The 23670-nt window shown below is 41.6% G+C and overlaps 1 protein-coding gene across 2 annotated transcripts; it reads right to left on the bottom strand.

Annotated features, from left to right (window-relative positions):
* Positions 1-2304: 2304 nt before the first annotated feature.
* On the bottom strand, positions 2305-12801 carry ZNF24 (zinc finger protein 24). 2 transcript variants are annotated; one of them, XM_027526298.1, is made up of 4 exons: positions 12693-12801; positions 10323-10821; positions 9944-10091; positions 2305-8020 (listed from the first exon to the last, which is right to left on the bottom strand). In XM_027526298.1, exons 2-4 carry the CDS (start codon positions 10740-10742, stop codon positions 7482-7484), a joined length of 1107 nt encoding a protein of 368 aa, XP_027382099.1. In that variant the 5' UTR covers positions 10743-10821; positions 12693-12801; the 3' UTR covers positions 2305-7481. The 2 variants fall into 2 exon arrangements, with proteins under 2 accessions (XP_027382099.1, XP_027382100.1); XM_027526299.1 differs by lacking the exon at positions 12693-12801 and adding an exon at positions 12011-12137.
* Positions 12802-23670: the final 10869 nt, after the last annotated feature.

Below are 23670 nucleotides of genomic sequence, written 5' to 3'. Positions count from 1 at the left end.
TTAAATATCTTTCAGGCAGTGTTGTCTAGGGTTCATTTTTCTCCTATGGAGGTAAGACTACATTTTGGACCCAGAGTTTCTCAACCTCAGCACTATTGACATTTAAGGCCAGATGATTCATTATAGAATGTTTAGCTGCAGTCCACAGGGTCACTAAGAGTCTTAGTGAAGTCTTAGTGAAGTGAGCAACTTCGCTTTTGCTTTTCACTTTCATGGATTGGAGAAGGAAATGGCAACCCACTCCAGTGTTCTTGCCTGGAGAATCCCAGGGACAGGGGAGCCTGGTAGGCTGCTGTCTATGGGGGTGCACAGAGACTGAAGTGACTTAGCAGCAGCAGCAGCAGCAGCAGCATCTCTGGCCTCCACCCACTAGATGCCAGTATAGGTTCGTCTCCTCTGGCTGTGAAAACCAAAACTGTCTCCAGAAGTCACCAATTGCCTCCTGTGAGAGTGGGGGGTGGGGGGACAGGAAGGTGTGTGTGCACCAAAACTGCCCTCTTTTGAGAACCACAGCTCTAACAGATGTCCTGTCACTTTTAAGGCTTTCTGCTCTGCCTGATGGTACTATTCCTGGCCATTGAATTCCAGTGATTTCCCCCCCTAATTATTCTGGATGGTTCTTTCCTCTACCTCAGATAGTTTCCACTCAGCTGAATGCTTGTGAAGGACCCTCTACAGATCTCCAACGTTTAGCTCTCTTCTTTGGTACTCCACCCTGCAAAAGCTAGTCCCTTGACCTCTCAGGGCCCCGTGCTCCATCTTCTCATTGAGGGAGACTGCCAGGTTCTGCTTGAGTTCTCTCTCCCTGTGCTGTGGCCTGAAAGGCCACAGGCAGTGAAAGTTAGAAGTGTTAGTTGCTTAGTCGTGTCCCCCTCTTTAGGATCCCATGGAACTGTCCATGGAATTCTCCAGGCCATATTGGAGTGGGTTGCATTCCCGTCTCAGGGGTCGAAGTCAGGTCTCCTGCATTGCAGATTCTTTACCATCTGAGCCATCAGGGAAGCCCCAAATTTGCCTCGCATTTCCCATTTCAGGGATCTCCTCTCTCCTATTCTTTGCTTCTGATACATTTTGTCTAATATTGTACTTGCTCAGGCAGGTTAGATTCAGTCATCTTGGTCTGAAGGATTTTGTGATGGTTTTATAAAAGGATATTTGCATGCTAATTCAAAAAAATTCAAAGAGAGGAAAACTTTATAATGCAAGAGGTAAGGATTACTAGAGCATGCCTTTGAGGTTTGAGGGTGGCTTAGACCCAACAGAGGGCAGCCTCAGGTAGAAGCACAGTTGATCCACAGTTGACGAAAAGTGGCACTAAGAAACGAAGATATGGACTTTGTTTACTGCTTTCTAGATTTTTCTTTCTGTTGTAAACACAGTATGGTAAGTAGAGACAGAGACAGGTATACAGAGTGCATTTTTATAGGTGTAGACACAACATAAAATTGTTACTGGGATGATACTAGGATTGTGGACTCATGGGTTACTTTTGGAATGCTTTTTATTTCTAAGATTTTCTCATGTAGCTATATATTAGTTTATATTATTACAGATTTACATAAAAATATGTAGAGAAACTTTTTACGAATTTAAAGAAACTAGTTGGGACACTTTATTCTAGTCTCAGTACCTACTCATTACACTCCTTTGCCCAAAACCTCTGAGCTTTCCATCTCATTCATAGTTCTCGCCAGTGGCTAACCAAGTATCCCATGATCTGGCCCTACTCTCCACCCTTAACTCCTTTCTTTGGTTTCACCCACTACATTCACCCATTTCACTCTGCTCCAGCCCCACTGGCCTTGTCTCTTGAACAAATCAGGCAATGCTCCTACATCAAATTCTTCATACTTGCTGTTCCCATGCCTAGAATGCCATCTGTAGTTTCCAATAGCAATAAACCCCAGGGCAGTCTTGGGCCTGAGCAACTTCAAATTCACAGGCCTGAGAATTTTTTAAAAAGGATCCCAGAAAACCACATTGTGGGGAGGTAAGGAAATGGAGGACATGGGAAGGAGTTCCAAGTCACATATAGGGGATGTTTGTGGGGGAACACCCTAAGAGTGATGGCTGGAGGTGGGTACAGCATAGACTCAGCAGTGTAATCCCCAGTCTGGGTCCCAAGTTAATGAATCTGTAAGAAGGATAAGAAGAGAAATGCCAAGGACTTGACTGTGTGATGTTTTTTATCTATAGACATTCCCAATGTGTTCAGTTATTGTTGGAATTTAAAGTACATGAATGTGCTGTGTGATGTAGACAAGAGTAGAGTAACAAATGGCAGAGGCTGACAGAGGCCACATCATGGAAGGCCATGCTAATTTTATTAACTTATGTAGTGCATAAAGTATAAGTCTAGAATTTAAAATTACAAAGGTTTTCTACAAATCAGTAAGAAAATACAAACAACCTATATTAATCAGGACAGAAACCCAATTCAATTATTTTAAACAAGAAAGGGACTTTATTGGCTCACAAAACGTTAAAGTCCAGAGGTAGGGCAGGCTTTAGGCACAGCTGGATCTAGGGCCTCCAGAAAAATGACATTAGAACTTAGATCTCATTCCTTTCTGCTAGCCTCTGAGTTTCCCCTCAGACTCTTTCCACATAGTACAAATTTTCAGGCTTACACAGTCCTTAGTTCGTGGGATCTCTGATGAGCGTTCTTTCCAAGAGTTCCAGCAGAAGTTCCATTGAGGGTATTCTTTAGCCTGACTTGGGTTACACGCCCATTCTTTAATCACTGTGGCAAAGGAGCTGTGGGACTCAGGAAGGCCTGACCTGGTAATGTACTCTCCTAAGCCACAGGGAATGGGCTCCCCACAATATTTACTGTTATCACAAGACGGGGAAAGAGATGCTGAACAGAAACAACATATATCCACACATAACTCAAGAGAAAAGCAGGTGAAGGATACAAACTATCCATGATAAAACTATAAATGGCCAATAAATATATGAAAATAACCTCAACCTTGCCATTAATCAGGAAAATGTAAAATGATCCTCTCTTTTTTGCCCATCAGATAAAAATTATCAAGTGCAGGTAAAGCTTTATGGGGAAATGAGCACTTTCCATACAGTTGGTGAAAACAGAAAGTCATGAAGGCCTTTTGGAAGGCTAAGGTGGGTCTACTATCAGATTGTTCCCTGATAGACAATCTGGTAACAATCTGATAGACCCAACAATCTACCTTCTACTCCACTCTAAAAAAATACTCACACACATGCATAAAGATAAGAAAGAGATGTTTACTTTGGCAATGTAATAGCAAAAGAAAAAATAAGGGAACAGTTAAATAATGGTATTTTCATAGTATTGAATATTATTCAACCATTAAGGAGATTTAAAGACCTCAGGATTGGTTTTCGAGACAAAAAAAAAGCAAGCTGCAGAACAATACATAATATATCCTATTTATGTAAAAATGGCATTTATATGTATATGCATATTCACATGGGAATTATGGAAAGGAGATTAGATGAATGCATACTCAACTGTGGGCAGTGGAATGTGATAGGAAATGCTGGAGAAAAGGGTCTCTCTTCGCTCCTATATAAAAGTTTTGTACACTGAGATGGTAGTCCTTTATATTTTCATAATTAAAAATGGGAAAATGCAATTCACAATTGGAAATAAAAAGTATATTTGCAAATAAAGTATAAAAAGATAATTCTCCTTATTAACAACAAAAAAAGAGCAAACACATTGAAGGATTCAGGGTTGTTGGGAGTGTAGGCAAAGAGGCACTCTTAACTAGTGATGGAGTTGCAAAGTGGTACAATCTTTTCTCATGGTATTTCTCCAAATGTTAAATATGTACATTTCCTGACCCAATAAATCTGCTTCTGGCTATTTACGCTACAGAAATACCCACAGAGGCAGCAAAATATATACGGATGTTAACTCTACCTTTCTTTGTAATAAAAAAAAAAAAATGGAACTAATGAAATTACCTACCAGTAGGGGTTGTCTAACGAGTTACAGCATATTTTTTTAGGCTGTGCTGTGGCATGTGGGATCTTAGTTCCCCAATCAGGGACTGAACTTGTGCCCCCTGCATTGGGAGTGCCGAGTCTTAACCACTGGACTGCCTGGGAAGTCCCAGTTATATATAGCGTATTGATTCAATGGGTTAGTATGTAGCCATAAAAAAATAAAAGTCTACATCCAAGTGGGAGGGAGAGGAGGCAATTTTCAGTGCAGTACATGTAAAATGGGGATATGTACCTAGCTCATATGGTTGGTGGGGGATTAAGAGTTAATCCATGGTAAAGCGCTTCCAACAGTGTCTGTGTACAGTGACAACTGTCAGCTATTAACACGTTTTTGCTTAATTATGTATATGCCTAAGTCTGGAAGAAGAGCAAACCAAATAATTATTACTTGTCAATTTAGACCATAAAAAGATATGTCCTTTTTCATTTTGTATTTCTGCACTGTAGAAAAGTCAAACAAGTATGTTTTAATAGCCTTTATATTTGCTAACCATAAGATAAAAGCATAAAATTTACCAATCAAGGTTTAATAGCCATCATTCATTGCATTGTGAAAAAAAATACATCCCTGGAGTTCACAGAACTAGATTTGAGTTTTAGCTCTAACTGGCCACATGCAAGTCACGCGATCTCTAAATCTTGCTTTCCTAGTCTACAAATCTAAGGGAGATGGGTAGTGTCTAACCCAATGACTGGCATGCAGATTATTTCAGTACATAGAACCCTCCCTGCAACTTACACAAATGTGACAGACCTACTGCTAAATGATCAAGTGCCAACTGGGTGTGAATGTGGAGAGTTCAACCTCCAAGAAAATCAAAAGAAAATTTCGCAGTAATGAGCAAGTGCTCAGTGGCTATTGGTCAGGCATAAGCAGTCTGCTTGCTGTTAATAATGACTGCTCATTTGCAAACCCAACAGATGCCACTGCTTGGCAATGCTAGATCACCACTTCATCAAAAGCTGGGCACCCCCCAGATTTGCCAACTATGATCATCTGAGTGGACATAAATGAAAAGTCCAGACGAAATCACAGAGCACTGGATAACCAGAGATGGGGAGTACACAATCATTTCCTTTTAATGTGTATCATCACCCAGTTTTCTGGCGTCCAGTCCATTTTCCCCCCAGAGCCTTGCCTTAGTCTCAGAATCCTTCTTAAACAACACACAGGTATCAGAGATGACAAGACAAACTCACATTTGCCAACTCTAATACTTTTTTCTAAGTTCTCACATTACACCAAACATCTTTGGCATTTATGACGAATGTACCACAGGGAAGCTTCTTTGTATACAGGAAAAGCAGAAGATCTAAAAAACCATGAAACTCTGACCACCAAGAGGTTACTCCATTCTTACCTACTCTGATAAAAGAATTCTGTCATCCCAGCAGTATTCCAAATATGCCACTTCAGAACCTACTTGGAAAGAAGCCAGTTATAAATAAATCAATCAACCCAAGACCGTTTTATCTTAGAGCAGAGGAATTCATAGCTTTATTGGACTCTGACTTGTTTCCTCTTAGCCACAAAGAGAAAAAGACCCAAACAAAAGTCCCTACATATTCTTGTATAACTTAAAATACATTATATCATTACTACATATTTATACTTCAATAAATCTTAATCTATAAAGCACATTTCTTATAATTATCAAAAAATTCTATAAACAAGCTCCATTCTGCCTCACTTCTCCACCAGCTAGCCTTGAATTTATTACTCTGCTTTTTAACAGCCTCATGCAAATCGCACCTTCCATTTTTTAATTTGATCCAAGCACCAGATGTATCCCAAAACTCTGGAAATATGTAATATTTTTATTCACATGGGTCATTTTTCACACAATTATGCCCACTATAAAAAAGCCTTTTCTCATATTCTATATATTTTAACTTCCAGAGTTTTCCACTAAACAGAACCACAGTATTTGGGATTCTCAACCAAGGAGTATATAATCCTACTACTACCATGTTATTACTTTTATACATTTTTTAAAAAATGTGTTAAGACTTAAAATTAAAAAAAGCTCCACCAACTCTGACGATTAATAAACTAGTTGTTAATAGCCTAGTTCTTTTTTAAATAGAACAATCCATTCAACCTAATATGTTAAGTACAACCTCAATACTACTAGAGATTGATTAGTTTTTTTTTTTAATAAAAGACCCATAAACTTCCAAACTGTGATAGTTATCTTGGACTCACCTCTGAAGACTGCTGACGAGCTGGCTAGCTCTTTGAGCTGAGTCCTCCTTTCCCCAATACAACACCCTGGTAAGAGAACTATGGCTCTAGGAATCTCAGAGGTGACCCCCCAACCCCAAGACTACTTAGATTGGGGTGGGGGGAGCGGCTAACTCACAGGAAACAGCTTTATACCAACCCCCAGTGACTTACAGTGGAAGAATACCTACCTACCCGTGGCAGGGTTACAGTACCTAGCACAGTGCCTTGTTGGTAGAAAATTTAATAATAAACCCATGGCTGCTCTGTTAGCTTGGTGTTCAACCCTTTTGTACCAAAAGAGTAAAATCAAAACCCTGATACCTTGTTCCCCACCTATCAGGGATTTTCCTGTCCTCAACAAAAGTGAAAGAAAAATAACGACTTAGATCTTCAAGTCTTTTGTTTTCTAAAAGCCAAGACAGACCATTACTCGTTTACATTTGCCCTTCAACACTGCCATTCACTACAGATCCTCCCCTAGTGTTATAATTTCTACCTTCAAAGCTTTACAACTGTTTGTTTAAACTGTTCACTTTCTAATGATACATGAGTAGACATTATTTTCATGAGTGGGCTGCTTCTCAATTACAGGTAGGATGAGCTATTTTTGAGTTTTCCAGCAGGCAGATTATACCTAGAATAAATTCTTGATACACTTCAATTATTGGATCAAAGTATTTGTCAGTCTTCCCCAATCTAGGTATCCCAGTCACTTTTTGATGTTTTATCAACCGTCACTTCTTATCTGAGTTTTAAGGCTCATTTCACTCTGGTTTTTGGTCACCTTTTATCTTCTATTTTCAAAAATGCATATTCAAATTAGGTAAAAGGAAACAGGTAAATTTGGAAAAAGTGGTTTCAGTTTTCAGATTTTGTAATTCTTATGTTGCTTTTCAATGCAGAAGGGAATGTATCCTTGCAAAGAACATTTCGATGACCAACACAAATAATGTATCTGTCTAAGAAGCAAACTTTGTAACAAAGGGACAAAGATCAGGTAGCTCATCATTAGGAAAAATAATAAGAAATATCACATGGAAGATTAGGCATTAACACCTGAATTAAGTTTAAAATTTCAGTTTCTAGGCAGGTATGACACCATTCCTTTCAAGATAATAATAGTGGGTAAAGATTTTCTACATTTCCCAGTGGATTTTCTAACAGTCTATAGGAAAACTATGTCATTTCATGTTTTTAATTTTGTCTTCATTTCAGAAGAAAAAGACCTGAGTGCTGACTTTTTTTTTTTAATTTCTTAAACTTTCACAACATTGAGAAGTTTTTCTGCATTGTGTCTTCGCTGATGTCTAAAAAGATTTGAGCTTTGACTATAGGATTTCCCACACTGAACGCATTCATAAGGTTTTTCCCCAGTATGGATTCTCTGGTGATTGATAAGCCCAGAATTCTGGCTAAAGGCTTTTCCACATTCGAGACATTTGTAAGGTTTTTCTCCAGTATGGACTCTCTGGTGCTGCACGAGGATGGAACTCCTGCTGAATGCTTTCCCACACTCAACACATCCATAGGGTTTCTCCCCACTGTGGATTCTCTGATGAAGAATAAGGGCTGAGCCCTGACTGAAGTGTTTCCCACATTCGTCACATATATGCTGTTTCTTTCGGGAGGGATTTCTCTTTCTTTCAAATCTGCCCTTAGGGAAACAGGTTTCTCCATATTTAAAGATTTGAGGAACACCTATATTGAGAGTGCCGGGAACTTCATGAGATTCTCCTGCTGAAGGAATCTCCTGCTTTGGAGCTAGAGCTCCATTTTCAGTCCTAGCATCATCATCTGAAATAAACAGAAAATGTAAATATCACTTACTTCCTATTCTGGGAGGACAGACAACTGAAGAAAAAAAAAAGTTTAAAAAAATGAACTAGAAGTAAATAGCTTGTATATGTCTATAAACAGCACTATGAAACTGGTGATGATACTGCCTACTCTCAAAAAAGAAAAAAAATGAAAACAACTGATTATGAGATTAATGAGGTGAGAGCATGAGAACATATGAGGAATTAAAAGGCTGTATACTAGTGAGTGGTAGCACAGGGAGTGGGTTACACAATGGTGGTCAAAAATCGAAGGGTGGAAAAACTACAGATGTTTCAGAGAGTCTAAGTTTGTTAGGAGACACAGAGATGCAGCTAAGGTCAGGAGAAAAATAAATCAAAATTTGCCATCAGGGAGTCACATTGTTTTGCTTTGAAAAAGGGAGAAATTATATCAAAATACAAAGTGTAAGTAACCAATCTGTCAGACAGTGATTTTTCTAAAATGAGCAAGACAAGGCAGGTCAAAGCCAAGTTAGATTACAAGGAGAATACAGCAGTCCAGACAAGCAGCAGCTGAAGGTAAGCCGGGAGCATCCTGTGTTAACTTGGGACACGACACTTACAAATTCAAGGCCCTTTTAATGACTGAAGTTTTCCTATAAAAGCAACTTGCTGCATTTGGTATTTGTCATGGTATTAAGATGAGCTGTGACTTCTAGGCCTGTTAAGATATGCACAGTGAAAGAACAGCCTGAATTACCAACATGAGGTACCATCATCTACCTATAGGCAGGAGTGGTATGAGTAAGTCTCATTTAAGACCTTCCTGAAACTTCAAGCTTTGATGAATAGTTACTAAAGGGTGAGCAGAAGCACTCAAAAAACTTGTACATAGTGAGAAAGTCTGTAACAAATGATTAAGAAAGAGATAGAAAAGAAAGCTGACAAAGAGACACTGACGAGTCAGAGATTAGTGAGGTCTGAAGACTTGAATAACAGAGAAGTGAGTGTGAAGGTGATAAATGGCACAGAAAGAATTTAGTTCCCAAGTGTGGTAAAGACCAGAACGCTGAAATGAGGTGAGAATTATTCTATTCTACAGTTTAAAGAGGCAAGAATTAAGTCTATTCTACAATTCAAGCAAGGGAGAAGTTTGCCACCCAGGAAGATGCCACCTCCAACAACCAAAGATACTGGTTCTCAAACTTTACTGCAGAGAAGAACACCCCATAATTCAAAGGGGCAGAACTCAGGACTCATCTGGCTCGCACTAGCATTACCTTCAACTACCTCAAGAAATGATGCCCAAAGCAGTCGCAAACAAAATTTCATTTTAATTCCTATAAATATGAAAAAGAGATCTAGCAGGTTTAGGAATATACAGGATTGTATCAAAATAAATAAGTATGTGGCATTAACTGCCAAGATGCTGGGAAAGAATGGCATTAGTGAACAATCTTTCCATTTAATTTTTCTGTACTTATGTTGAAGAAAAACCAAAAAAGCTGAAAACTCTAAAAGATTTTGGTGATAACAAACAAAAAAACTAGATTTGAAGAAGCAAGCTTATTATACCAAGGGTACTAGGTAGGAAACTGGAAGGATGTGAAACAGGTGGCAAATAAGCAATAGAGAGGGACCTGGTCTACCGGTGGGTTATGGCTCAGAGTAAGTCAAATGCCCACCAGAAATGGGGAGGCCTTCAAAGACAGACATAAAAGCAAAGAAAGGTTGATGATGTTATGTTGAAGAATAAAAGACTCAAGGTTAGCAAACCAACTGTTATCACATAAGAACAGAAATCCTACAATGTGTCTATGTCTAAGCAATCAGGTGAAGGTGATTATTCCCCCTCCCTGCTCCCAGTAAAAATAAGCAGAGTTCTGGACAAAAGGGCCACACTCTCACTCTCCAGCCCACACAGAGTTCCGGTCCTCACCACAGTGCCTTAGGGAATGGAGCTCCCAGGATGCCCACTTGAGCTGGTTTTCCACAGCATCAAGCTCAGAACTCGGTAATCCCTGAGCTTCTTCTTGAGATACTATCTCCTCCACTAACACTTCCCGTTTTCGTCGCCGAAGAGAAACCTGGAAATGATAGAATTGGTTCAGTTGAGAAGGAACCTGATGAGAATCAAAACTAAAACACACACCAAAGAAAACATACAAAACATATGCTGCAGAGGCCTAGAGGGCAAAGCAGCATAAACAATAAAGGGGGGGAGGGGAAGCATAAACATAATTCTAACTTAGTTGAGTGGAACTAATTCAGAAGCTGTGAATACTGCTATGCCAGTGCTCCTAACACAGGAAACTTACTGGCTGTCCAGGGTCATCTAGTTCACTCTCTAAATCCTCCAGGACTGTCACCGCCTCCTCGCCATTCTCTGGATGATGCTCTCGAACCCAAGTCTGTAGCTCCTTGGGAAGGATGGCAACAAACTGCTCCAGTACAACCAGCTCCAAGATTTGTTCTTTTGTGTGTGTCTCTGGCCTGAGCCACAGACGGCAAAGTTCTCGAAGCTGGCTCACAGCTTCCCGGGGCCCAGGTGAATCCTGGTATCCAAACTGCCTGAATCTCTGGCGGAAAACCTCTGGGTCAGGAAGATGGTTCCAGGGGATACTCGACCCCTCTTCACCATCAGGATCCTCCTCCAACTTCACTCTTAGAATTTTTTCCTCTTCATCTGGAGTTGGGATGATAAGTATTGAATCCTCTTCCACTGACTGTGCAGACATCCTGATTTATAATACTTCAAGGAAAGACAATCAAGGCAAGATACCTTAGGGAAATACCCAGTTTTCTTCACAGGCACTCCTGAGACACAAGAAATGAAAAATATGTAAATGACTAAACATTCTAAGAACCTGGACACAGAATGATTAAAGGAAATAAAAATGTATTCTTTTACTAGATTAAAAATTCCAATCAATAAATAACCTGAACCAGAAGTTTGCAAACTACAGCTCATGGCCAAATCTGGCCTGCTGCCCATTTTTGTACAATGCGTATACTAAGAATAGTTTTCACACTTGTACATGGTTGGAAAAAAATCAAAAGAACACTCCATGACATGTGAAAATGACATGAAATTAAATCATCTGTCTCATAAATAATTTTATTCATTTGTCACACTACAATAGCACAGTTGAGTAGTTGCAATAGGCACTATAGGGCATGAGAAACTTAATATTTACCCTGGTCCTTTAGAGATAAAGTTTGCCAACCTATGATCAACAAAACTTATTTCAACAATCAAAAGAATCTAAGTTAAAAACCAGCCGTTCTCAGTGTTATCTAAATGCATCTGACCCTTGAACACATTATCTATAATTCAATACTGGTGTTCCTTGACACACTTAGGTCATCTCACAAGCAGGGACTGCTTTTTTATTATCTGTTTTAAAAAATTTTTTTTCACAAAACGTTTAAGGGTTATTTTTTAAATGTTTAAGAACTACTAGGACTTTAAATATACGTTTAAAAAAAAATTCACTTGCTCAGGAATAGATAATAATGTTGGAAAAAGTAACCACTATGTGCCATAAAATTTAATTATTTTTCAGTTACTCTCCACCCCATAAATACCTTTAAATTAGGAACGACAGGCATTAATCAGCAAATTCTAGGGGAAAGAACTCTCTTAACACCTTTGTGATGCAGATTCTTCCGCTGACACTGAATGACTCACAATCTCCACAGTTACTACCTTCATGGAAACCTTGTGCTATTTCTGATCCTTTCCTTGGTATTTGCACAGTCATGCCCATGCCATTGTCTACAACACCCGTCAAGAATGAGCCACGCAGCTGCTCAATGCACCCATACAGGCCCCAGAATATGAAAGCTAATTTCCAAAAACTTCCTGTAACCCTACCAAAACTAGGAATCAGAAAAGATCTTATCAGGTAACATACACACAAGTTTAATACAATACTCTGGAGTGTGGCGGCCTTATAAACATGTAGCTTTGGCCTATAGATCTGTTTCTATTCCAAGACCCTACCTTTCTACGGCTCAAGCATTCTATAGAAAAGAAATTTCTCTTCTTTTTACGTTCTCAAACAGCACCCTGGCAGTGGGATGTGAGGAGGTGCGGCGAGCGCAGGCCCGCGGTCCCGACCGTCTTTGGGCGGAGAGCCCCGTCCCAGGTGACCTCCCCACGCAATCCTGCAGAGTGCCGCTGCGAACTGCGCCCCCACCCCAACAACTTCAGCCCACTTTCCCCGCACTCGCGGCGGCGGCTTTCCTCAGACCGAATGCCACCCGGCCACAACAGCAAACGAGCCGCGGCACTTCCGCCCGCGGCCGGCTGAACTACAAGTCCCGGCAGGCCCCGCGCGAGGCCCGCCCACTCCCACCTCCGCCCGAAAAGAATCCCAGAACTCTCCGCGAGATTCCAGGGCCTCGAAATAGAACAAAACCGGCTGATGGGGGAGGGGAAGTCGGGGGTCGCGAAGGACACAAGGGATGGAGGACTCTTCGAGGGTGCTGAAAGCCCTATCTGGCTTTCTGTCTTCCCTTGCCCGTCCCACAACTGCCGGGCACGGAAACCGCGGCCTGTCCCCCGCGCCTCTGGAAGAAGCCGAGGAAGGTTCCCGCCAGGCTTCTTCGCTGACTCTTGTCAAGCAGTCTGCAGCCCCCAGGCCAGCGTCTCTCTCACACCCTTCCCCCCTACTCGCGCAAACCTCGGGCTCGGGAACCTCAGCCGCTTCGCTGTCCTCGTCCGACGCAGAAACGCCGCTCACAAGCCGTTTCCCAGCAGCCCCCGGCGCGGACTGCTTCCGGTCTGTGGGCCCCAGGAGGCGGGGGGAGGCGAAGCCCCACGTTGCCATGGAGATGCGCTCTGCGCCGGGGGAAGGGCTGTCCAACGACAATGACTGCTTTGAGGCTGCGCTTGGCCTCGCGCCTTCCTCCCCCAGTATCCCAGCTTTCTGGGTTCCGCTTGAAAGACAAGGAAAAGAAAGAATTCTGCCACTAAGACAGTCTTTACGGTTTCATAAGCCTTTTCACATGCATTATGTCATGTGATCGTCACAGTAGTTCTCTGAAAGAAGTATTATGAATATTTATGAATGTTAATTACTTTGTACCAGGCACTATCACCGTGCTTTACAAGTAATTTCATTTTCACAACAACGCTGAGATAGTAAGAACTTTTGTTACTCCCATTTCACAGCTGAGATCATCGAGGCACAAGTAAATAGCTTGCCGAGTGCTCATAACTGGTAAGTGGGAAGCAAGATTTGAAACCAGGGCATGACTCTCACCTTTGCCAACTACTTGCTATGCCATACAACTTTATTATGACCAGTTTACTTGTCAGGGAAACAAGATGAGACTCTTAACCAAGAGCTTTGGCAGTGAGCTCACATTGAATTTGCAGAATGCGTGGTCATTTTCTGACTTGAGGCTTGACAGTTTATATTACAAAGCAGCTGCCAAAGTGATCGTTTAAAACCAGAAATCAGACAACTTAATTCCCCTATGTAAATACATTTAATGGATCCCTAACTGTCTTACTCCTGCTTGTGCTCCGTTGCTCGGTTGTGTTTGCCACCCTATGGACTGTATCCGGCCAAACTGCTCTGTCCTTGGGATTTTTCAGGTAAGAATACTAGAGTGGGTTGCCATTTCGTCCTCCAGGGGAATTTTCCCCTACTGCCTTAATTATGACATAAAAATTCCTTACATTTTCCTGTAAGGCCCCACTAGTCTCTTCCCTGCCCCCACCCCCACTCTCCAGCTCTATAGGTTCATTGCGGTCAGGATCCTCAGCCTTCCTGACCACCTTTCCTCCTGGAAGCCTCCCCACTCTCATAGCACTGGGTAGAAGTGATCTCATTTATTCACTTCTCTGTTTTTTTGTTTGTTTGTTTTGCTTTTGTCCATAAGGCAGAGACTGTGCCTGTCTTATTCACCACAGTATCTCCACATAGTAATCCCAGGATATTGACTGCCTGGTACATGGTGGTTGGTCAGTCGCCAAGTCGGGTCTGACTGTCACCCCATGAACTGCAGCACCCCAGCTCCTCTGTCCTTCACTGTCTCCCGGAATTTGCTCAGATTCATGCCCGTTGAATCAGTGACGCCATCCAACCATCTCATCCTCCACCACCCCCTTCTCTTTTTGCCTTCATCTTTCCCAGCATCAGGGTCTTTTCCAATGAGTTGGCTCTTTGAATCAGGTGGCCAAAGTACTGGAGCCTCAGCTTAGCTAAGTCAGTCCTTCCAAAGGATATTCAGAGTTGATTTCCTTTAGGATTGACTAGAGAACTCGGTAAATATTTGTTGAATAAATGAATAAAATGTGGGCTGCTCAGATTGCTGCTTTTGCTAGGTCACATGTCAGGCCTCAGAAACCACAAAGAAAGAGCCCTGTTGTTTAAGGTCTGTGTTAGAAGTGCAGGTCCAGCCTTTCAGAAGCATTCCAAGATCCTCAGGCTTCAGCTTTCTGCCTCTTTGGGAAGGTTCCCTTTGCAAAGAGCCCTCAGTCTGCTGGACTGGTGAATGAGAAAGCTCACGAGTTAGCAGCTGATGGTATAGCACTCCTCTACTCTCTGACTGGAGCTTTGCCCCCCAAAACCCCTGCTACTTCTGATGACTCGTCTCTCTTCATTTAGGAAGTTTCTGAAATCTTTACTTTTGTCTTTCCTACTTGGCTATTGCCACCAACCTACTTGGCTGCTCTTCCCAACTGTTCTCTCTTTGGTGACTCTAAAAGCTAGCTCATGTTATTTTTCAGGGACAAACCAAAATTTAATTTCTCAAGGTTCATGCTGTGTACTTTAGCAGAATTTGATGGAGGATCTTGTATATACATTTGTAATAGATAAAAAATAAACCACATTGAAAATCCTTTTTCTTTCTTTGTAAAAGCAAGCCATGTACCAAGTTTTTTGGTCCAAATTGTGTAGGATAAGTTAAATTGCATCTGTTAACCAATATGAGTATATTTCTGTAAGTATGCTTGCATGTGTGCTAAGTGGCTTCAGTCTTGTCCAACTTTTTGTGACCCAATGGACCACAGCCCACCAGGCTCCTCTGCCCATGGAATTTTCCAGGCAAGAATACTGGAGTGGGTTGCCATGCCCTCCTCCAGGGGATCTTCCCAACCCAGGATTGAACCTGCATCTCTTATGTCACCTGCACTGGCAGCTGGGTTTTCTGTAAGTATAGCTATGTCGAAATAAAGTTTTAAAAAGCAATAAATAAATAAAAGCTACCTCAAGGCATTTTTGTTTTATTTTGTTTTGCTTTAAGTGTTTTTACATCTAATTAATGCTAGAAAACTAAAAACATACACATCGAACAGAAGTACTTGGGCAGATTAAAAATGTTAAAATTTAACAAAACCCTTTGCCTGGGATTCATTCTGTCATTCCTAATTCTTTCTGAGAGAATAAATAAAATCACAATGAGTTTTTCTTCTCTAATTTACTCTTTTGAGAGCAGGGACTATAAACCTCGGTTTTGAAAACCCATCCTCTGAATCCCAGGTTTGATTCCTCGGTTTGGGAAGATCCCCTGGAGAAGGAAATGGCTATGCATTCCAATGTTCTTGCCTGGAGAATTCCACGGAGAGAGGAGCCTAATGGGCTACAGTCCATGGGGTCACAAAGTGTCAGACACGACTGATTGACTAACACTTTCACTTTCAATGGAAACAGTCACAGACTTTATTTTCTTGAGCTCCAAAATCACTATGGACAGTGACTGCAGCCATGAAATTAAAAGACGCTTTCTGCTTGGAAGAAACGCTATGACAAACCTAGACAGTGTATTAAAAAACAGAGACATTATGTTGCTGACAAAGGTCCATACACTCAAAGCTATGGTTTTTCCAGTAGTCATGTATGGATGTGAGAATTGGACTGTAAAGAAGGCTGAAAGCTGAAGAATCAATGCTTTTGAACTGTGGCGTTGGAGAAGACTCTTGAGAGTCCCTTGGACTGCAAGGAGATCCAACCAGTCCATCCTAAAGGAAATCAGTCCTGTATATTCATTGGAAGGACTGATGCTAAAGCTGAAACTCCAATACTTTGGCCACCTGATGCCAAGAACTGACTCACTGGAAAAGACCCTGATGCTGGGAAAGATTGAAGGCAGGAGGAGAAGGGGATGACAGAGGATGAGCTCATTGGATGGCATCACTGACTCAATGGATATGAGTTTGAGCAAACTCCAGGAGATAGTGAAGGACAAGGAAGCCTTGTGTGTTGCTATCCATGGGGTCACAAAGAGTTGGCCGTGACTGAGCAACTGAAAGAGGAGAGTGAAAAAGCTGGCTTAAAACTCAACATTCAAAAAACTAAGATCATGGCATATGGTCCCATTACTTCATGGCAAATAGATGGGGAAACAATGAAAACAGTGACATACTTTATTTTCTGGGGCTCAAAAATCACTGCAGATGGTGACTACAGCCATGAAATTAAAAGACGCTTGCTCCTTAGAAGAAAAGCTATGACCAATCTAGACAGCATGTTGAAAAGCAGAGACATTCCTTTGCTGACAAAGGTCTGTCTAGTTAAAGCAGTAGTTTTTCCATAGTCATGTATGAACATGAAAGTTGGACTGTGAAGAAAGCTGAGCGTCGAAGAATTGATGCTTTTGAACTGTGGTGCTGGAGAAGACTATTGAGAGTCCCCTGGACTGTAAGGAGATCAAATCAGTCAATCCTAAAGGAAATAAGTCCTGAATATTCATTGGAAGGACTGATGCTGAAGCTGAAACTCCAATACTTTGGCCACCTGATATGAAGAACTGACTCACTGGAAAAGACCTTGATGCTGGGAAAAATTGAAGACAGGAGGAGAAGGGGATGACAGAGGATGAGATGGTTGGATGGCATCACTGACTCAATAGACATGAATTTGAGCAAGCTCTGGGAGTTGGTGATGGACAGGGAGGCCTGGTGTGCTGCAGTCCATGGGGTCACAAAGAGTCAGACATGACTAAGCAACTGAACTGAACTGAGTAACTGAACAACAACACTGTGCTCAGCCATAGGTAATAAGTTGTGATTGAGCTAAGCCATTCATGACTTATCTGTTTCCCTTTGCCATGAACTCACTTTGCCTAGCTAGAGATGGTCATATGATTCAGTTCATGGTCAGTGAGATAGAAGGGAAAGTAGTCTCGTTTATTTTTCAGAGATATAAAGGAAAGTGTCTTTCAAAAAGTTTATCTAACTCATATAAGCTGTCAGATGTATTAGCATAAAGTTGTTCATAATATTCCCTTAATATACTGTCTACAGGATCAGTAGTGATGTCCCCTTTTTCATTCCTGAAACTGGTAGTCTTGTTTATTTTTCTGTATATGTGTTACTTGAAGTTTATCAATTTTATTAATCTTTCAGGAAAACAACTTTTGGCTTTGTTTGTTTTCTCTATTATTTGTTTTTTATTTCATGGGGGTCTTCTTTTTCAATAAGTTTTAAAATAAGTTAAAAGACAGTAAAATTAGTTCTGCTTTTAGCAGATAGCTTTAGGATTTTTAATACATGTATAAATTATGAAACTATCACCAAAATCATAATATAGGATAGTTTTATCATTCCATAAATCTCCCTCAAGATGTACTTACAACTTTTCTACTCCATAGCCCATGGCAACCACTGGTTTGCATGTGTGAATGCTAAGTTGACTCAGTCATGTCTGACTCTGTGTGATCCTATGGACTGTAGCCCACCAGGCTCCTCTATCCATAGGGTTCTCCAGGCAAGAATACTGGAGTGGGTTGCCATGCCCTCCTCAAGAACCACTGGTTTATTATCCATCAAAATAGTTTTGACTTTTACAGAGTGTGATATAAGTGGAATCATAAAGTATTTAAGCTTTTACAAAACTTTCATTAAGTATAATAACTTTGAGATTCACCTATGTTGTTGTTACCTGTCTCAATTGTTCATTTCATTTCATTGCTGCATATTGCTGAGTATTGAGCTTCCCTGGTGGCTCAGACGGTAGCATCTGCCTGCAATGCAGGAGACCTGGGTTCAATCCCTGGGTTGGGAAGATCTCCTGGAGAAGGAAATGGCAACCCACTCCAGTACTCTTGCCTGGAGAATCCCACGGACGGAGGAGCATGGTAGGCTACAGTCCATGGGGTCACAAAGAGTCGGACATGACTGAGTGACTTCACTTTATTGCTGAGTAGGATTTTACTGTAGGTATCGTTTGTTTATCCAGTTAAGCACTGAAGGACTTTTGGGTTAATTCCATATTTGGGCAATTTTAAATACAGTTTCCCTGGTAGCTCAGATGGTAAAGAATCTGTCTGCAATGCGGGAGACTGGCTTTGATCCCTGGGTCAGGAAGCTCCCCTAGAGAAGGGAATGGCTACCCACTCCAATATTCTTGCCTGGAGAATTCCATGGACAGAAGAGCCTGGGGTTGCATGGGGTTACAGTCCATGGAGTTGCAAAAGAGTTGGACACGACTGAGCAACTAACACACGTGCACACTATAAATATTAATGGACAGGTTTTGTGATCATAAGTTTTTATCTCTCTGGAGTAAATATCTAGAAGTGGAATTGCTGGGTCATATAATTTTATGGACTGAAAGTTTGTGCCCACTTCCCAAACTCACTACCTGAGGCCCTAACTCACAGTGTAATAGTATTTGAAGCTGGGCACTTTGGGAGGTAATTAAGTTATATACAGTCATGAGAGTGGGAGTAGTTCCTTTATAAAAGAGACACACGGCGCTGCTTCCTCTCTTTCTCTACCATGTGAGGACAAGGGATAACGATGGCTATCTGCAAGCCTGGAAGAGAGCCCCCACCTGGAAACCAAATTCAATTCAGTTCAGTGTCTCAGTCGTGTCCTACTTTTTGCAACCCCATGGACTGCAGCACGCCAGGCCTCCCTGTCCATCACCAACTCCTGGAGCTTGCTCAAACTAATCTCCATCAAGTTGGTGATGCCATCCAACTATCTCATCCTCTGTCATCCCCTTCTCCTCCTGCCTTCAGTCATTCGCAGCATCAGGGTCTTTTCCAATGAGTCAGTTCTTCGCATCAGGTGGCCAAAGTATTGGAGTTTCAGCTTCAGCATCAGTCCTTCCAATGAATATTCAGGACTTATTTCCTTTAGGATTGACTGATTTGATCTCCTTACAGTCCAGGGGACTCTCAAGAGTCTTCTCCAACACCACAGTTCAAAAGCATCAATTCTTCGGTGCTCAGCTTTCTTTATAGTCCAACTCTCACATCCGTACATGACTACTGGAAAATCATAACGTTGACTAGGTGGACCTTTGTCGGCAAAGGAATGTCTCTGCTTTTTAATATGCTGTCTAGGTTTGTCATAGCTTTTCTTCCAAGGAGAAAGCATCTTTTCATTTCATGGCTGCAGTCACCATCTGCAATGATTTTGGAGCCCAAGATAATGAAGTCTGTCACTGTTTCCATTGTTTCCCCATCCATTTGCCATGAAGTGATGGGACCAGATTCTATGATTTTAGTTTTTTGAATGTGGAGTTTTAAGCCAACTTCTTCACTCTTCTCTTTCACTTTCATCAAGAGGCTCTTTAGTGCCTCTTCACTTTCTACCATAAGGGTGGTATCGTCTGCATATCTGAGGTTATTGATATTTCTCCCATCAATCTTGATCCCCACTTGTGCTTCATCCATCCCGGCATTTTGCATGATGTACTCTGCATATAAGTTAATAAGCAGGGTGACAGGGAACCAGATTAGCTGACACCTTTACCTTGGACTTTCCAAATTCCAAATTCCAGAACTGTAAGAACAAATTTGTTATTTAAGGCACTAGTGTATGATATTTTGTTATAGCATCTGGAGCTAATATATATGATTTTTTTAGTTTGAATAAATTGAATTTTTAATTAAAAAAAGAAATATTGAACTAAAACCAACATTTGGTACATAAAGAATGAATCTGGAAAATCATGACTAAAAATTATATCTCTATATCTTCTTTTAATAGAATGTTTGACAGAGAAAAAGGTTTAATTTTGATGAACTCCAATTTATCCATTTTTAAATTTCATTCCTTGGGACTTCCCTGGTGGTCCAGTGTCTAAGTCTCCGAGCTCTCAATGCAGGGGGCCTGGGTTTGATCCCTGGTCGGGGAACTAGATCCGTTGTGCCACAGCTAAGAGTTCGCATGCTGCAACTAAAGACTCCACATGTCCCAAGAAGATCAAAGATCCTGTGTGCCACGACCAAGACCCAGTACAGTCAAATACATACATATTTTAAAAATAAATAAAAGCAGTGGGATTGGCACCAAGCTTCTGGGACCAAAGCTCGTCTGAGCAGAATGAAGTGTTCCCCTCTCTCTCAAAGTGCCTGCCCCATGTCCTGTGTCTTTGCTGTGCTGCTATCACTCCACTGTCACAGGGAGAGGAGTTGAATGAAGGAAAAAAGATATGGAACTTCCCTTATGCTCTCTGACCCTTAAGAGCCCCTTTCCCATCCCTTGGGCTTCTCTGTGGGCACTTCTGGGTTTCAGGCTTCCTTTGAGTCTAGGCCAGGTGATACCAAAAAGGAAAAAAGGGGTAAAATTCAGTGGAACTTGAAATTCTAGTCTTCTTCCCCAGTCTGCTTTCTACTATTCACTTCGAGGAGTCCTCAGGGAGCTACTCTGTGATCTTTGTCCAGGATTAGCTGGGACTTTGGCCACCTGATGGGAAGAGCCAACTCATTGGAAAAGACCCTGATGCTCGGAAGACTGAAGGCAAAAGGATAAAGGGGTGGCAGAGGATGAGATGGTTAGATAGCATCACTGACTCAGTGGACTTGAATCTAAGTAAACTCTGGCAGATAGTGGAGGACAGAGGAGCCTGGTGTGCTATATAGTCCAGGGAGTAGCAAAGAGTCAGACACGACTGAGCAACTGGACAACTGTGGGACTCTCTCGGGAACGAGATGAGGTTGGAGTATGCTTACTCCACCTTGCCTAGAACCAGAGCCTCTGTTTTTTACTTATCATTCTCTCTCTTCTACTTATTTTGGTTTTAAATTGATCTTCTGGTTTTTACCCTGACAGTCTTTTGTTTCTTCTAGTGTAAGTATACGAAAAGTGGTACCTTAGGGCTTGCTGCTGCTGCTGCTAAGTCGCTTCAGTCATGTCCGACTCTGTGCAACCCCATAGACGGCAGCCCAACAGGCTCCTCCATCCCTGGGATTCTCCAGGCAAGAACACTGCAGTGGGTTGCCATTTCCTTCTCCAATGCATGAAAGTGAAAAGTGAAAGTGAAGTCGCTCAGTCATGTCCAACTCCTAGCGACCCCATGGACTGCAGCCTACCAGGCTCCTCTGTCCATGGGATTTTCCAGGCAAGAGTACTGGAGTGGGGTGCCATTGCCTTCTCCAACCTTAGGGCTTAGTCTTGCTTATCTGTAGTATTCTTAGCTCCTCCCTCCAACTGGGTCAGCTGCGTTCTCCAGCTCTTGCAGCACTGCCTGCTATCATAACCAGTCACAAGAACATCTGGAGACTGAAAAGTATCATCTCTTTTTTATGTCTCTTTTTTTAGAAGAAAGCAAACTTTTCCAGAAGCCAGGCAGCAGGCTTTCCCTAATGTCTCATTGGCCTAAATTGAGTGATATGCCAGTGCCTAAATCAAAACTGGGCTTCCCTGGTAGCTCAGTGGTAAAGAATTCACCTGCCAATGCAAAAGATGCAGGTTTGACCCCTGGATTGGGAAGATCCCCTGAAGAAGGAAATGGCAACCCACTCCAGTATTCTTCCCTGGGAAATCCCAGGGACAGAGGAGCTTGGTGGGCTACAGTCCATTGGGTCACTAAGAGTTGGACATGACTTGGGGACTGAACAACAACAACAAAATCAAAATTACTTGCAGGTGGAATGCAATTATCATTATTGGCCTATACTAATCATTTGTGGTTGAATGACTATCAAGAAATCAAACTAAAACCACCTGGGTTGCAAGACTGCAACCAGTTGCAAGACTGTCAATGAATCAAAAACAATGTTTAATGGACTAACTCAGTTCTGATGTGGCCTCACTGACATGTCCAAGTGGAGATATTCTACCTACAATCCTGACAAGTCCTTCTTCAATAGACTGGAGCGAGCAGACCTATATAGGAAAAGACGGTAGATGTCTATCCAGCTGATCATTAACTCTGACAGTAGAGTTCCTTATTTTAGCTGCCACCCCATGTCATTATAGACTTTGAATAAAATCAGTCCCCCATCTGAAGACAAACAAGTTAATCATAGCCAATCTTCAAATTCAAACTTGAGTAAGATTTAGAGATCCAGATAATAAAACATATCCATGAGGTTAAAATGTCAGGAACCAATAAAGTAAATAATTAGCATGTGCTCAGCCACTTCAGTGTGTCCTACTCTTTTCAACCCTGTGGACTGTAGACCACCAGGCTCCTCTGTCCATGGGATTCTTCAGGCAAGAATACTGGAGTGGGTTGCCATGCCCTCCACCGGGGGATCTTTCTGACCCAGGGATTGAACTCGAGTCTCCGGCATCTCCTGCCTTGCAGGCGGATTCTTTACCCATTGAGCCACCTGGGAAGCCCAAATGATTAGCGTATAATAATAATTATAGTTATTTAGCATATAGCTTTATAAAAGGAAGCATGTTGAATCCAAGATAGAAATTATAAAACAATATTATTTACTAGCCATCCAGGACTTATTGCTTATATAATCCATTCAGATCTTCTAGGACTGGGAATTCCCTGGTACTCCAGTGGTTAGGGCTCTGCACAGGTTCGATCCCTGGTCAAGGGAACTAGGATCCTACATGCCACACAGAGTGGTCAAAAAAGTAAAAATAAATCTTTTGGACTGCTGAAACAATCCCATCATGGCCTGTCCTAAGTGTTAGTGGCAAAGAGAAGATTCTTTTTCAGTCTCTTCACCTAACACCTGTCTGGATTTTGTCTTCCAGATGATCTGCTTTTTGACAATCTACAGTGTTTCTTCTTTTTTTTTTTTTTTGTAAACTGTAAATGTTATTAGGGAAGAATTATAGAAAAGTCTTTTCCCTTTTGTTTCCTCCAATGTTCCTGTGGTAAAATAAACATGAAGTTTACCATTTTAACTATTTTTAAGTGTATAGTTCAGTGGCATTAAATACGTTCATAATGCTGTACAACCATGACAATTATCCATTTCCAGAACTTTCTCATCACCCTGAACAGAAACTCTGTACCCATTAAAAACTCTCAATCCTCTTCCCCCCAAGTCCTGGTAATCACTATTCTATGAGTTTGCCTATTCTAGATACCTCATATAAGTAACATTATACAATATTCATCTTTATTTATCCAGCTTATTTCATTCACTGTGTTTTCAAGGTTCAGCACTGTTGCAGCATGTACAAATTTCTTCCACTACCCCAAAGCAGGGAGCTTCTGTGAAATCTTTTGGAAGCTCATTTGGTGTACTGTGCTCAGTCACACATTGAGCGACCAACCCCATGGACTGTAGCCCACCAGGCTCCTCTGTCCATGGAATTCTCCAGGGAAGAATACTGCAGTGGGTAGCCATTCCCTTCTCCAGATCATCTTCCCCATCCAGGGATTGAACCCAGGTTTCCTGCATTGCAGGCAGATTCTTTACTACTGAGCCACCAGGGATACATGAACTCAATCAAGATAAAGCACAGATGCTCACAGACATAGTTCAAGGCTATGGCAG

This window comes from Bos indicus x Bos taurus, chromosome 24 (assembly GCF_003369695.1).
Source record: "Bos indicus x Bos taurus breed Angus x Brahman F1 hybrid chromosome 24, Bos_hybrid_MaternalHap_v2.0, whole genome shotgun sequence".
In the NCBI taxonomy this organism is placed as follows: Eukaryota; Metazoa; Chordata; class Mammalia; order Artiodactyla; family Bovidae; genus Bos; species Bos indicus x Bos taurus.
Note: the sequence above shows the minus strand (reverse complement) of the source record. Positions and strands in the feature narration are given on the sequence as shown.

Coding starts and splice junctions, on each gene's coding strand:
- ZNF24 (XM_027526298.1), bottom strand. CDS start 10,742: ATGTCTGCACAGTCAGTGGAAGAGGATTCAATACTTATCATCCCAACT. Junction 10,092..10,322: donor TAGATGACCCTGGACAGCCA/GTAAGTTTCCTG, acceptor TATCATTTCCAG/GTTTCTCTTCGGCGACGAAA. Junction 8,021..9,943: donor CCATTCCCTAAGGCACTGTG/GTGAGGACCGGA, acceptor TGTTTATTTCAG/ATGATGATGCTAGGACTGAA.